This window comes from Dermochelys coriacea, chromosome 1 (assembly GCF_009764565.3).
Source record: "Dermochelys coriacea isolate rDerCor1 chromosome 1, rDerCor1.pri.v4, whole genome shotgun sequence".
NCBI classification, from domain to species: domain Eukaryota; kingdom Metazoa; phylum Chordata; order Testudines; family Dermochelyidae; genus Dermochelys; species Dermochelys coriacea.
In genome coordinates, this window is record NC_050068.2 from 243,398,651 (window position 1) to 243,412,567 (window position 13,917).

The 13,917-nt window shown below is 47.2% G+C and overlaps 1 protein-coding gene across 1 annotated transcript in view; it reads right to left on the minus strand.

Annotated features, from left to right (window-relative positions):
- The window catches only part of B4GALNT3 (beta-1,4-N-acetyl-galactosaminyltransferase 3), a 100,086-nt gene that overhangs the window by 36,953 nt on the left and 49,216 nt on the right, over nt 1–13,917 (minus strand). Inside the window, exons 2-3 of the mRNA XM_038387374.2 lie at nt 7,472–7,575; nt 539–616 (exon numbers count right to left, since the gene is read on the minus strand). Of these exons, the coding sequence (XP_038243302.1) occupies nt 539–616; nt 7,472–7,575 (182 nt within the window). The remainder of the gene's footprint in view (nt 1–538; nt 617–7,471; nt 7,576–13,917) is intronic.

The window sequence follows — 13,917 nt, forward strand, 5'->3', positions numbered from 1 at the left end:
CTCCATTATCTGAAGAGAAGTAGTACAATAAGGGGACAGTGGAGGGAAGAATAAATGAGACATAAAGAAAACAAAGGAAATGTTTACTCAGGTTCTCAAGGGTCACCTGAGAAGGTCTCTGCTCACCAGAAGTGTCAGTGAAGTGACAAGACCTCTATGCACAAGATACAGGGATTGGATAACAGGCAAATACCAGAGCAATAGCACAGTGTGAGACACTTACATGTCACAGTCATGTATTTGCCTGTTGAATTCTTTGTACTACACATTCTCAGCTCTGAATAAACATCACCTTTAAGGGGGTAGCAATTTGGCTGCTTTCCAGAGGCTGAGGGTGGATTCCTGGTGCCTTAGTGGCTGGGTCAGAAGCCAAATCTCCAGGAATCTGGGGATTCCTGTCTTTCCAGATTTTTTCTTTGGTTTGCAGAACCAAAGCTTTCATTAAACAGGGATGGGGGTGGGAGACACTGGACTCCCAGAGAAGCAGAGGCCATAAGTTACAATCCTCTAATAGAAAATGGTTCCAGAAAACACCAACCTCCGGGATCCAAGGGACGGAGTTTTCCCTGGCTGGATAAACAGACCTATTCCTCGCACCTCTTTGCTGCTCTTGGTTCTAAGAGACATGCAGATAAAAGAAAAAAATCATCTTATAAGTGACTGATCACATTTACACAAGGTTGAAAAGCTTTCACAAGTCCATGTGAGCATGGGTGCTGGAACTAGGGGGTGGGGGGTGCGGGAGTGGTTTCCATCATATTCAGGCTTTACAGTTTGGTTCAATGACTCTCAGCACTCCCACTATACAAATTGTTTCAGCGCCCCTGCATGTGAGCAAACAGGAAGTGCCCAGCGGCTTCTAAAAGCCCACAAGTAGTACTATGTGGGAAAATGTTCTCCCAGCCGAGGAAATTTTTTGAGACTGATAATTTTTTCAATCCTGATTCAGGATGAAAAGTCAAAATAGCAAATGTGCACAAAACAACAACTTGGGGGAGGGGAGGGGTTTATTGGTGTGGGTCAGTTGAATATTTCATTTTGATTTTGACCGTTTACACTTTGTTTCAGTTTGTTTTTACTATAAATTAGCTTAAATTTCTAAACAGTCATTTTGAACCCCACACCCCTACCCCAGTAAAAGGGAATTTCTCATTTAGACAATGTTGAAATGAGAGTGGTTTTTTTGTTTTTTGGTTTTTTTTTTACAATATTGCATTTTTTCCTCCCAAAATTTGTCAAAGTGAGAAATTCAACAAAACTGATCTTTTCCTCATGAAACTGTTTTGGTTGTGACAAATCAGCATTTTCCCAATAAAAAAACATTTTGTTAAAAAATTCCTGATCAGTCACAGGTATAGTGAAACATAAGCACTCTCTGCCTTCGGGACTGATGACTAAGGCCTTGTCTAAACTACAGAGTTTTGTCGGTGATCAAAAAGTGCTATAAGAAAATCAGTATTTCATGTTCACATTACACTCCCTCTGTCTGCAGAGCGTGCCCACATTTGGGGCACTAACATCGACATTGAGAGCTGTGCACTGTCGATTGCTATCCCACAAGTTCAGCTGGACACCTTCTGCTGCTAGGTCTTGTGGAAAGATGAAGTGGATTGCAGCACATTATGGGTCCGGGCTCAATGTCCCATGATGCATTGCTTTCCGTCCAAGCATTCCAAGTGCTTCCGTCTTTGGTTGGCGGCATTTTTCAATGGCCTTTGTTTGCTGTTCATCCCACCATCTCTGTGTGAAAGGATGGATCCCGCACTGCTCTCCAATGCTCTTCTGCCATTAACACATCACTGATGGAAGTGCAGTTTATTGTGAAGTTCCTAACTCAACAGGATTCACAGTTGCCTGATGTGCTGTCTGACATGGATAAGAGCAACATTAGATTACTTTTGGCATGCACAGAACAGTTGCACATGGTGGACTGTCGCTTTTGGACTGAGTGGTGGGATCACATCATCATGCAGGTCTGGGATGACAAGCAATGGCTACCTTCCTGGAACTGTGTGCAGAGCTCACCCCAGCTCTATGGCGCAAGGACACCAAAATGAGAGCTGCCCTCTCAGTGGAGAAGCACATGCGATTGCGGTGTGGAAGCTTGGTGACTCCAGACTGTGACTAACTGGTCACAAATCAGTTTGGAGTCGGAAAGTCGACCGTTGGGGGTGCGTTAAAGCAAGTGTGCAGGTCTGTTAATTGCATGCTGTTACGAAGGACCGTGAGTCTTGGTAATGTATGTGAAACAGTGGATGGCTTTCCAGAAATGGGTTTCCCTAACTGTGGAGGGGCCACAGATGGCACACATATTCCAATTTTGGCCCCAGACCACTTTGCGACGGAGTCCATCAATAGGAAGGGGTATTTCTCCATGGTGTTGCAGGCATTTGTGGATCACCACCAGCGTTTCACTGACATCAAGGGTGGTGGGGGTCCGGAAAGGTGCATGATGCATGTATCTTCAGGAACACCAGCCTGTACAGAAAGCTGCAAGCGGCAACTTTCTTTCCAGACCAGAAGATTAAAGTGGGGGACGTCGAAATGCCCATAGTGATCCTGGAAGACCCAGCATACTTGTTAATGACATGGCTCATGAAACCTTACACAGGAAACCTGGATAGCAGTAAGGAGCAGTTCACCAATAGGCTGAATAGGTGCAGGATGACCATGGAATGTGCATTTGGCAGATTAAAGGTGATGACTTTATGGCAGGTTAAACCTCAGTGAGGATAATATTTCCATGGTCATAGCCATGTGCTGTACATTGCACAATATTTGTGAAGTTAAGGGTGAAAAATTTGCTCAGGGTGGACTGCTGAGGCAGACCGCCTGGATGCTGAATTTGAACAGCCATATGCCAGGGCTATTAGAGGGGCACAAGGTGGGAGCAATTCGAATCAGGGAGACTTTGAGGTAACACTCTGAAAATGAGAACCAGTAATGTATATTACTATTCTCAGGACTGCAATGCTTAATGAAATTGAGTTTTCCTAGGAAGTACTTGTGATTTTTGTGGCCTAGGATTCCAGTAAGCAAATGATTAAACTGCTTGTGTATGTCTTGCTGCTGCCTGATATCACAATTTTCAGGAAACAAATAAGATTACTTATCATTCAAAAACTTTGCTTTTATTGCACAGAAAACACAACTACCACACACACACTTGCTGGGAAAGGAGGTACCAAGGAAGGGCTGACTTTCAGAGCTGTGCATAAGTCCAGCTATCATTTGAAAAAGTGTCCGCGGGATGGAGTGAACGGGAAAGCAAGAAGTCTCAGAAAGCAGAAAGGAATGCTCAGGTGGAGTTTAGAGAGGGCATGGGAAAGAGTTCTGAATATGCTGATGGAAAGGGCAGGCATGCATCTGCTCAGTCTATAGTGTTATGAGGGACTTCAGCATTTTAGTTTTCTCCTCCATAACTTTAATCATCCTCTTAGTAGCATCCTTAACAAGGCCTTTTTTTTCCCCCCGTCCTGCCTTTTGATTTCCCTCCACTCCATGCGTTCCCTCTTTTCTGCATCTGAGTATTGCAGCAGCTCCCAGAACATGTTCTTCTTGTTCCGTCTCGGGCATTTACTTATCTGGTGGAGGTGTTCTGCTGGTGTGTAGGGCGTGCCTCTAAAGGCCACATCTGCAGAAGCACAAGGACCAATACACAGAAGCATGATTATTAAGTACACACACAGCACTGAAAAAGTACAGTAAAATACACCTCTAATAACATACCAATCACTTTCTCACTGACCCTTGATAAACACATGTTGGCGAACACCACAAGCTTGGTCAGTTTACCCTGGGACAGAGGGCATTCTACATGGGAAGAAAAGCAAAATGAAAGGGTCGATGGGCACTTGACTAGGGACAATATTCTAAATTTTTCCACAGGGGGTCATTGTAGCAAATATCTCAGTCCTGAGGGTATGCAAGGAAGCAAGGATGCATCTAGTGCACACTTGTGGTTTCTGACCCAGTTCCTATTTTGCTCATCTGTGTGCTGCTTTGGTCCCTGTGCACATGATTGCAGAATGGCACAGGAAACAAAGCAGCTCTGCCAAGGAACCTTTGGCAGAGGATTGCCGGGTACCTCCAGACTTTACTAGAGATTTCTCTGGAGGATTCCCATGAAATCTCAGTGTGCATCAACACCCTGTTCCGCTGTACTTCTTAGCTGCTCAGGGAAATGTCCAACACACAGAAACACAGCCAGCCTTGTACATTTCTATGCCCTCAACCCACCTCTGCACTTCACAAAGCAAAGCCACTTACCAGGCATCTCCTCTCCTGCTTCTTGCTCGCCTGAGTGTGACTGCCAAGACTGGCTAGACACCTCCAGAGTGGAGAAAAGCTCCTGACTGGACAGACCACCGGGAAACCCTGCAGTGGGCTCCACATCATCGTCTAACTCCACCTCTTCATCAATGACTTCGTCCTTTGGACTAGGTCCACTTTCCGCCAGCTCCAGGCTTGCTGAAATATCCCCGGGGCTCTTGGCAGTGGAGGTGGGGTCGCCACCAAGGATAGCATCCAGCTCTTATAGAAATGGCAGGTCTTTGGCGCAGCACCGGAGTGACACTTTGCCTTCTTTGCCTTCTGGTACACCTGCCTCAGCAACTTCATCTATGCTCTGCACTGCACCATGCCCTGATCATAGTCCTTTTTGCACAAGCCTCGAGAAATCTGCCCGTAGGTATTGAAATTTCTATAGCTGGAGCGCAGCTCCAGGGACTGCACAACCTCCTCTCCCCATATACTGATCAGAATCAGCAGCTACGCAGTGGTCCAAGTGGGAGAGCATCTGCTGTGTGGAGCCATCATGGTCAGCTGGGAAGATACGATGTGAGCTCTCCATGCCGAGCAAACAAAGCAAAATTCCGGGGGGTTTAAAGGGCAAGTGGCAGATGGTTGTTTACCTGGTTGCAGGGCAGCGGAGTTGGAATTGCTGACCGGAGCAGTCAGGATGGGCATTGTGGGACACCTTCTGGAGGCCAATTAAAGCGATAAAATCAAGCATGGGTGTCTACACTGGCACTTTGTCAACAAAACTTTTGCACAAAAAGCCTTATGTCCCTTGTCGAGGTGGTTTTATTTTGTTGCCAGAACTGAAGAGTATTGTTGCCAAAAGTGGCATTGCAGTGTGTATACTGTGACAGGCTGGGGCCAGATGGCTATAGGAGAGTAATAGAAGGCAGATATATTACCCCCAGGCTAAGTAGGTCCCTTTTCCCTGGGTAAGGTAACAGGAAAGGTTCTAGAACAATCAGGAACCTTCTGGAGACAATTAAGACAGGCTGATTAGAACACCTGCAGCCAATCAAGAAGCTGCTAGAATCAATTAGGAAGGCTAATCAGGGCACCTGGGTTTTAAAAAGGAGCTCACTTCAGTTTGTGGTGTGCATGTGAGGAGCTGGGAGCAAGAGGCACTAGGAGCTGAGAGTGAGAACGTGGACTGTTGGAGGACTGAGATGTACAAGCATTATCAGACACCAGGAGGAAGGTCCTATGGCGAGGATAAAGAAGGTGTTGGGAGGAGCCCAGGGAGTTGTAGCTGTCACACAGCTGTTCCAGGAGGCACTCTAGACAGCTGCATTCCACAGGGCCCTGGGCTGGAACCCGGAGTAGAGGGCCGGCCCGGGTTCTCCCCAAATTCTCCCAACTCCTTGTCAGACACAGGAGGAGCTGACCTGGACTGTGGGTTCAGAAAAATGGCCAAGCTGAGGGCTGCCGTGAAGCTCCAAGGCGAGCAAATCCGCCAATAATCGCAAGACCCACCAAGGTAGAGCAGGAACTTTGTCACAATACCTTCACTGTTTTGCCACCAAAAGCTGCCTTTTGCCAACAAAACTGTGTCGTGTAGTTAAGGCATAAACTAATTAAATCCATTTATTCATGCCTCAATATCAATGACATCATAACAGAATTTTGAAAAGCCTTCAAGATCCATCATTAACTTTGCGCACTCAGCAGCTGACCTTCCAGTGATCTGCTGCACATCATCCATCATCCATCCATCCATCTCCTTGCTGATCATACCGTACTATGATGACCCTCCTCCATTCCTTCCATAATAAATTTCTCAAGGTTATTTCCATCTCTATGCCTAATGTGACCAAAGTATGTAAGTTTCAGTCTGTTGATTTCCGACATCATGGTCTGCTTCTCTCCAATAATACTTCTACATAACTATCCTGCACTAATCTAGTCTCTGCTCTCATTCATGTCAGCTGGAGGACCCAAGTCACCCTAATAACTACCTTTGTCCCCTTCGCAAACTTTGAGCTGTAAATTAATTGTTAACATCTGTTTATTCTCCAGTGCTTTGACCAATCTCTAACACTTCCTTTGGAAGACTATTCCTTAGTGTTATACTTCTCACCATTCATTACAAGCTTTTCCCTCACAGTGATGGGGTGTACCAAACCTGCAGTGCCTGACCAATCACTGTGGGCACAGGAGACCACACCCCCATCACCCCTGCTGTGCATGCTCCAGGTGGAAGGGACAGATAAACGGAGGCAGGCCAGCTCAGGCTGGGCTGGCTGAGGAGGAGGAAGGACTTCTGCAGGCTCCTGCAGAAGCATCTGCGACTCTCCAAATGGTAGGAATTGTATACCTGGACTATGCTGAGGACGACTAGCTGGCCGCAGAGACTGACTGGGATGCTGAGCCACTGCCAGCTGAGGAGATGCCTGAAATGCACCTTGCAGAGGAAATGACCCAGGGAATGTAATAGAAGCTGAGCTTACACCCTTAACGGGGAATTTCCCAGCTTCATAGGGCCCTGGGTCGGAACCTGGTGCAGTAGGGTGGGCCAAGGTTCCCCTACCTCCCCAACACACACCTGCCACTAGGCATGGTTACTCTTTGCTTGCTCTGGGGCTGCAAACTGATTGCTCAGGGGCTGCAGACTGATTGTTTGTTCTGCCCTGCCCAGGGTCAGAATCACAACTGCTATTGCTTGCCTTAGCCAGGAGGCATTGGGGCCACAGACTTTTTGCTTTCTTCAGCCCAACCCAGGGGCTGCAGACTGATTGTTTGCTTGGCCCCACCAGGGGTCCTGGGCCCTCCTTACTGCAATTGCCTGATCCCATAGGGAGATCTGATGCTTGTGCGACAGGATGTACCAACCCTACACTGGGCCAACGGGGGTGGCCCACTTGACACGCAGGACCCCACACAACACTAGCTTTTAGTCTAAGTTCTCCTTTTCTTAATTTCATCTCATCACTCTTAGTTATCCCTCCATTGTATTGATGTAAATCCAACCTAATTCCATTAAACTGCAGTGGAGTTGTTCTATATTTACATTGGTGTAATTGAGATCAGTATAATTGAGATCAGAATTTGGTCCATGGCCTGTTCTCATTCTGTGCATGTAGGGAGAGATGACTACAGGAGCTGGGATCTGCCATGCTGATCTAGAAGGAGAATTTTCCCCTGAATGTTTAAGACCACTCCTGAGCCTCCTTACCTGGTGTAGTGGCTTCTGAGGATAGTAAAACTGAAGGTTTGGGTCCACAGCAGGGATGTTCCTGTTTGCCAGAGCTTTAGCCAGTTCCCTCCAGCTCCCATATCCTGCAAAGAGGAGGGGAAAAGAGATGTCAAAACCCACCTCAAAGAAAAAAAAAGAAAAACAGTGATAACTTCAGGTTACACCATTTCCTTCTGGGGTTTTATAGTAATGGGAGCCTAAACCTCCCTCTTCCCCCAGAAATATTCAGCTTGGCCAGTCAGTGACACAACTCCTGTTTTGTTATTGTCCAGCACCTTTCATTCAAGGTGCTCGAAGTGCTGCACAAAAAGTTAACACATCCAGTATATTGGGACCCCACTATTGAAGCCACGCCTGCCAGCTCCTTAGATGGCTTCCTTAGCCACTGAACCATGGTGTTACATTGAACCAGTCCCCTAACCAACAGTCTTAGTGCTCAAGGCTTACAGGCCCACAGCAGCCATACCACAGGCCCCTGACTGGATGGAGAAGGCTGCACTCTCGTTGAATACCTGGGCTATAGAAATGCCCAAACAGCAAGAGGAAGCTGTCTGAGCTACAGACCATTGCCTGCTAGTTGTTCCCTAGACCCACTTGCCCTGCTGCCTCACCTGACCCTACCTTGCTGCTTTGCCTGACCTTGCCTTCCCAATCCACTGAATTGGCCCCTTGGATTGGATCTTCCGGCTACTGATGCCTGAGAGAACTCTGAGCATTGCCCCAGATTGTCTCTGATATGAATTGACCTGCTGGCTACCTGACCATTGGCACACACTTGAATACTGCTCCAGACTGCTCCCAATCCTGCCTCAGCCACCAGGCATTACAGTTTGTTCAGACCACTTCAGTTTCCTCCTAGACTCATCTTACCTGAAAAGGGTATGGAACCCACACGTACAGCCAGGGGCGCTGGAACAATTTGTATGGTGCGGGTGTTGATAGCCATTGAACCAAACTGTAAACCCTCTATATAATGGAAACTACTTCAAGCTAGGGGGTGCAGCAGCAGCCCAGCAGCCCTACCTCCAGCAGCTATGGGTATTTTGCCATAGGGGCCACTGAGCCTCCAGGAGCAGACTGCTCACTACAGGTGGAAAACCAAGCCTTACATGTCGCAGTGGACCAGTTCAGGCAGAAAAATGCACCCTGCAAGAACAGATCATAGGACCCATGGTGCCGTCAAGACCCAAACACACAGTACCATTACCAGAGCTCTACAATGGGACCTGTAGCAAATTTAGGGGCTCCATTTCCTGCCATGGCCCAATGCCTACCAGATGGACCACGCAAAGGTGGGACTAGTCATGATTTTCCAACAGGTGAGGGCTTGGACACAGTGACTGCTCTGCTAGAGCACCTATTCCTACCCCTACCCCACTGCTATAGGCCTACACCTTCCTGAGGGCCATTATGACAATCTTCGATGACCCACACCAAGCTCGCACTGCAGAAGCAGCCCTACAGAGACTCCACCAGACCTTGGGGTCAGCTGCAACATATGCAGCCTGCCCTTGATGCCTGGCAGTGGATAGGGCTTGGAATGAGGTGGCCCAGCTACACCAGTTCTGTCTTGCTCTCAGCGAAGAAATAAAAGATGAGCTTGCCTGTGTGGAGCCTCCCACTGATCTAGATTCATTTATTAAGTTGGGTCTCCAAATCAACACCAGACTTAGGGAATGGCATCTCGAAAAGAAAGGGATTCCACCCTGCATCCAGGCACTGCCCACAACCCCTGCAAAGGCCAACCCACGCAAGCCCACAGAGGTGGACATGGCATGGACCCGACTGGACCAGTGGTGAGTGTACTTGTGTTTCTACTGTCGTGGCAATGGCCACATAGTGTCTGTCTGTCTTGCTATGTCCCCGAGCCATGTGGTTCCAGGAAACAACCGTGCCCAGCCTTGGTAAGGGGGTCAAGCCTGAGCAACATCGAGAAAACTCCTCAAACCCCCCTCCAGCAATCCATTCTGGCTGCCTGGCCCAACATATTGAAAATGTACCAGCACCTACAACTCCAGTTATGACTCTGGCTCTGGGATTTTGGACAGATATTTTGGCCCCAGTGTCAGTCAGGGCCTCTGTGAGGGGTGATAACTTAATGGGCACTACCATGGCTCAAGTATTCAGCCTACGCAAACAACCTAAGATAGCCCCTGATTTAGTTGAGACAGTTGATGGATCACTGCTCACCTCATCCATCAGAAAACTATAGTTTTGGAAGTGATGGTTGGGGAGCACTATGAGCTTCTCCAATTTAACCTAATCTGGTCCTCCTGGTTCCATTTGATGGTGTCAACAAACCATTACATTTAATTCTAAGTTTTGCCAGGACATCTGCCTCCTGACTTCCAGGCTCGAGACTCCAGAACCTCAAGTTGGATGCCTTGCCTAGGCTTCAGCAACCCAGAGAGATGTTCGGGCAACACAGCAGGCCTGCTTGCTACTAGGGTCAACTATCACTCTCCACAAAATACCAAGTTTTCAGACATATTCGAACAACAAAACGGAGACACTACTTCCTCACAGGGAATATGACTGTCTGATTGTCTTACAGCCTGGAGCCAAGATTCTGTTCAGCTGAATGCATTCCATATTGGAACACGAATTAGCCGCTCTTAAGGATTACAGAATCTGAGAATCTGGAGAAAAGTTTCCTTGAGCATTCTACATCCCTGGCTGGGGCCCCTGTCCTCTTTATGAAAAAGAATGACAGCTCCTTAAGATTCCGTGTTAACTACTATACTCTGAATAAAATTGCAGCACAGAATTGATACCCACTACCCAGAGTTCCCGGACTGGGTAAGAGCAGCCCGGGTTTCACCAAGTTAGACCTAAGAGGGACATACAACCTAGTCAGAATCCAGTCAGGTGATGAATGGAAAACATTTTTCACACTTGGTATGGCCACTTTGAACATCTGGTGGTGCCTTTTGGACATACTAACCTTTCAGCATCTAATTCAGTGGTTCTCAAACTTTTTTACTGGTGACCTCTTTCACACAGCAAGCCTCTGAGTGCGATTCCCCCTTATAAATTAAAAACATGTTTTTATATATTTAACACCATTATAAATTCTGGAGGCAAAGCAGGGCTTGGGGTGGAGGCTGACAGCTTGTGACCCCCCATGTAATAGCCTCGTGACCCCCTGAGGCGTTCCGACCCCCAGTTTGAGACCCCCTGATCTAATTAATGATGTCTTATGAGATATGCTGAACTGCTATGTGGTTATCTACTTAGATGACATCCTAATTTACTCTGATGACCAGCCTATGCACAACCAGCATGAGTGCAAGGTCCTGGAAAGATTCTGCCTACATGGGCTATGCTAAGCTGGAGAAATGTGTCTTCAATCAGCCTACCATGGAATTCTAAAGATACATTCTGTCTGCTGAGAGAGGCCGCATGGATCCCCAGAAAGTGGAAGTGGTTCGCGACTGGGCAACATCACGAAGCTGTCAAGAAATTCAGCACTTCATTGGGTTTGTGAATTTCTATAGATGCTTTGTATGGGACTGCTCCCGAATCCTGGCCCCTATAACATATCTGCTGCAAAAACCCACCAAGTTTGCTTGGAAGCTAGAAGCCCAAGAAGGCTGTGATCCTCTGAAGCTGGCATTCACCTTCATGCCCGTCCTCACACATCCAGACCCAAATCAGCCATTCACACTGGAACCTGATGCTGCCATTGGGGCGGTGCTGTCTCAGAAACAAGGCCTTGACAAAGAAGTTCATCCCTGTACGTATTATTCCTGCAAGCTCACTCCTGACGAGCACAATTTTGACATTTTAGACAAGGAGCTTGTCATAAATATAAAGGGAAGGGTAGCCTGTATACAGTGCTATAAAATCCATCCTGGCCAGAGGCAACATCCTGTTACCTGTAAAGGGTTAAGGAGCTCAGCTAACCTGGCTGGCACCTGACTCAAAGGACCAATAAGGGGACAAGATACTTTCAAATCTTGGTGGGGGGGGGAGGCTTTTGTTTGTGCTCTTTGTTTATATGGTTGTTCTCTCTTGGGACTGGGAGAGGCCAGACAGAAATCCATCTTACTCCAACCCATCCTAATCCAAGTCTCCAATATTGCAACCAGTATAGGTAAGCCAGGCAAGGCGGATTAGTTTATCTTTTGTTTTATGTGAATTTTCCCTGTATTAAGAGGGAGGTTTATTCCTGTTTTCTGTAACTTTAAGGTTCTGCCCAGAGGGGGATCCTCTGTGTTTTGAATCTGAATATCCTGTAAGGTATTTACCATCCTGATTTTACAGAGGTGATTCTTTTACCTTTTCTTTATTTAAAATTCTTCTTTAAAGAACCTGATTGATTTTTCATTTTTCTTAAGATCCAAGGGTTTGGGTCTGTGTTCACCTGTACAAATTGGTGAGGATTATTATCAAGCCTTCCCCAGGAAAGGGGGTTTGGGAGGATATTTTGGGGGAAAACATCTCCAAGTGGTCTCTTTCCCTGTTCTTTGTTTAAAATGCTTGGTGGTGGCAGCATAATGTTCAAGGACAAGGCAAAGTTTGTACCTTGGGGAAGTTTTTAACTTAAGCTGGTAAGAATAAGCTTAGGGGGTCTTTCATGTGGGTCCCCACATCTGTACCTAGAGTTCAGAGTGGGGAAGGAACCCTGACAGAGCTACTTGCCATCAAAGTGGCTTTTGAGATCCAGAGGCATTATCTAGAAGGCACCAGACACCCAATTCAGGTGTTCACTGATCACATAAATCTAGAATACCTGTGCACGAATAAAGCCCTAACCCAGTGACAGCTACGCTGGGCTCTCTTTTTTCTGGGTCTGATTTTACTATCAACTACCATCCTGGCTTCTGTAATGGTAAAGCAGATGCTCTGTCCTGAAAAGAAGAACCTGAAGAAGAGCCTCCTGAAATCACATCTCTTCCTTGGCAGAGCATCATTATCCAATTTATTCAGGATGATATGTTCCTCCCTATCAAATGAGCTCTTTGCCCAGACACTCTCAAACTTCCAAACTGAATCACAGAGTAAATTCACATAGAAGGATGGACTTTTCCTAGTTCACAGGCGAACCTATGTCCCTAGGGACAACCCCGTTTGAAGGCCTTATGCACTTGCCCTGATATCCCTTGGGCTGGCCACTTTGGCCAAGCAAAGACCACTTGCATGGCATGTTTGTCATTCTGGTGGCCAAAAGTGTGGTCCAATGCTCAGGCCTTCATCAGGTCTTGTGACACCTGCGGCTATACCAAAGTTCCCCAAACTAAACCCTTTGGGATGTCAATACCTTCTGAGACCCTTTCAAGGCCTTGGGCTAACTTTACAGTGCACTTCATTGTTGAATTACCAGCATCTGAAGGATGCCAAACCATACTGACAGTAGTGGATCAACTGATAAAGATGGCAAACTTCATTCCCCCTTCACATCTTCCCACTGCCAAGGATACTGCTCATCTCCTCATCACACATGTTGTCCACCTTCATGCTCTCCAAGACCACATTGCTTCAGCCTGGGGTTCACAGTTCATGTCTGAGTTTTAGCAGGAGGTGTTCTGTCTCCCAGAGGCGTGTCTCCATGCATTGACTGCCTACCATCCACAAACCAATAGCCCGTCAAAACGTGAACTAGATATGCTTCACCAACTACCACAAAAATGACTGGGCCTTACTGCTTTCATATGTGGACTTTGCCCATAGCAACACAGGCCACACTTCAACCAAGATGAGCCCCGCCCCCTCCTTTTTTACAAATTATGGCTTCCATCTCCATTTTCACTAAGTACTACCCACAGTTCCCACAAACTCAGGCCTGGTTTGTCAAATCCATCAGACATAGGAAAAGTTGAAACAAAACCTAGATGCAGCCAAGAACACATACAAACCTCATGCTGACGGTCATCAGCAGGAGGGTCCTATATTTGCAGTAGGACCAAAGGTATGGCTATCCGCAAAGCATCTCAAGACAGGTGGATCTGTATGTAAATTAGACCACCAAGTACGTAGGACCCTACCAGATCTGCAGGCAAATAAACCCTTTGAACTTCAACCTCCCTGCTACTTCAGGGTGCACCCTATATTCCATGACTCCCTCCTTAAACCCTTCACTGACAACCGCTTTCCTGAAAGAAAACAACCTCCCACTCTGCCAGTCCAAGGCCAAGAAGAGTACCTTATCCGTGAGATCCTAGATTCCCAGATATGAAGAGGGAAGACATGATACCTCATCAACTGGGAAAGGTCTGAGCCATGTGAGGGTCCTGAGAGCCAGCCCATTTTGTGCACGCTCCCAAAGAAGTCAGAGCCTTCCACAGTTGGGGTCTGGGCTGGGGCAGGCAGCTGGGATGCAGGAGGGGGCTCAGGGCTGGGGCTGAGGGTTGGGGTGCAGGATGTGAGGGCTCTGGCAGGGGACATGGGCTCTGGGGTGGGACAGAGCCAGGGATGAGGAGCTT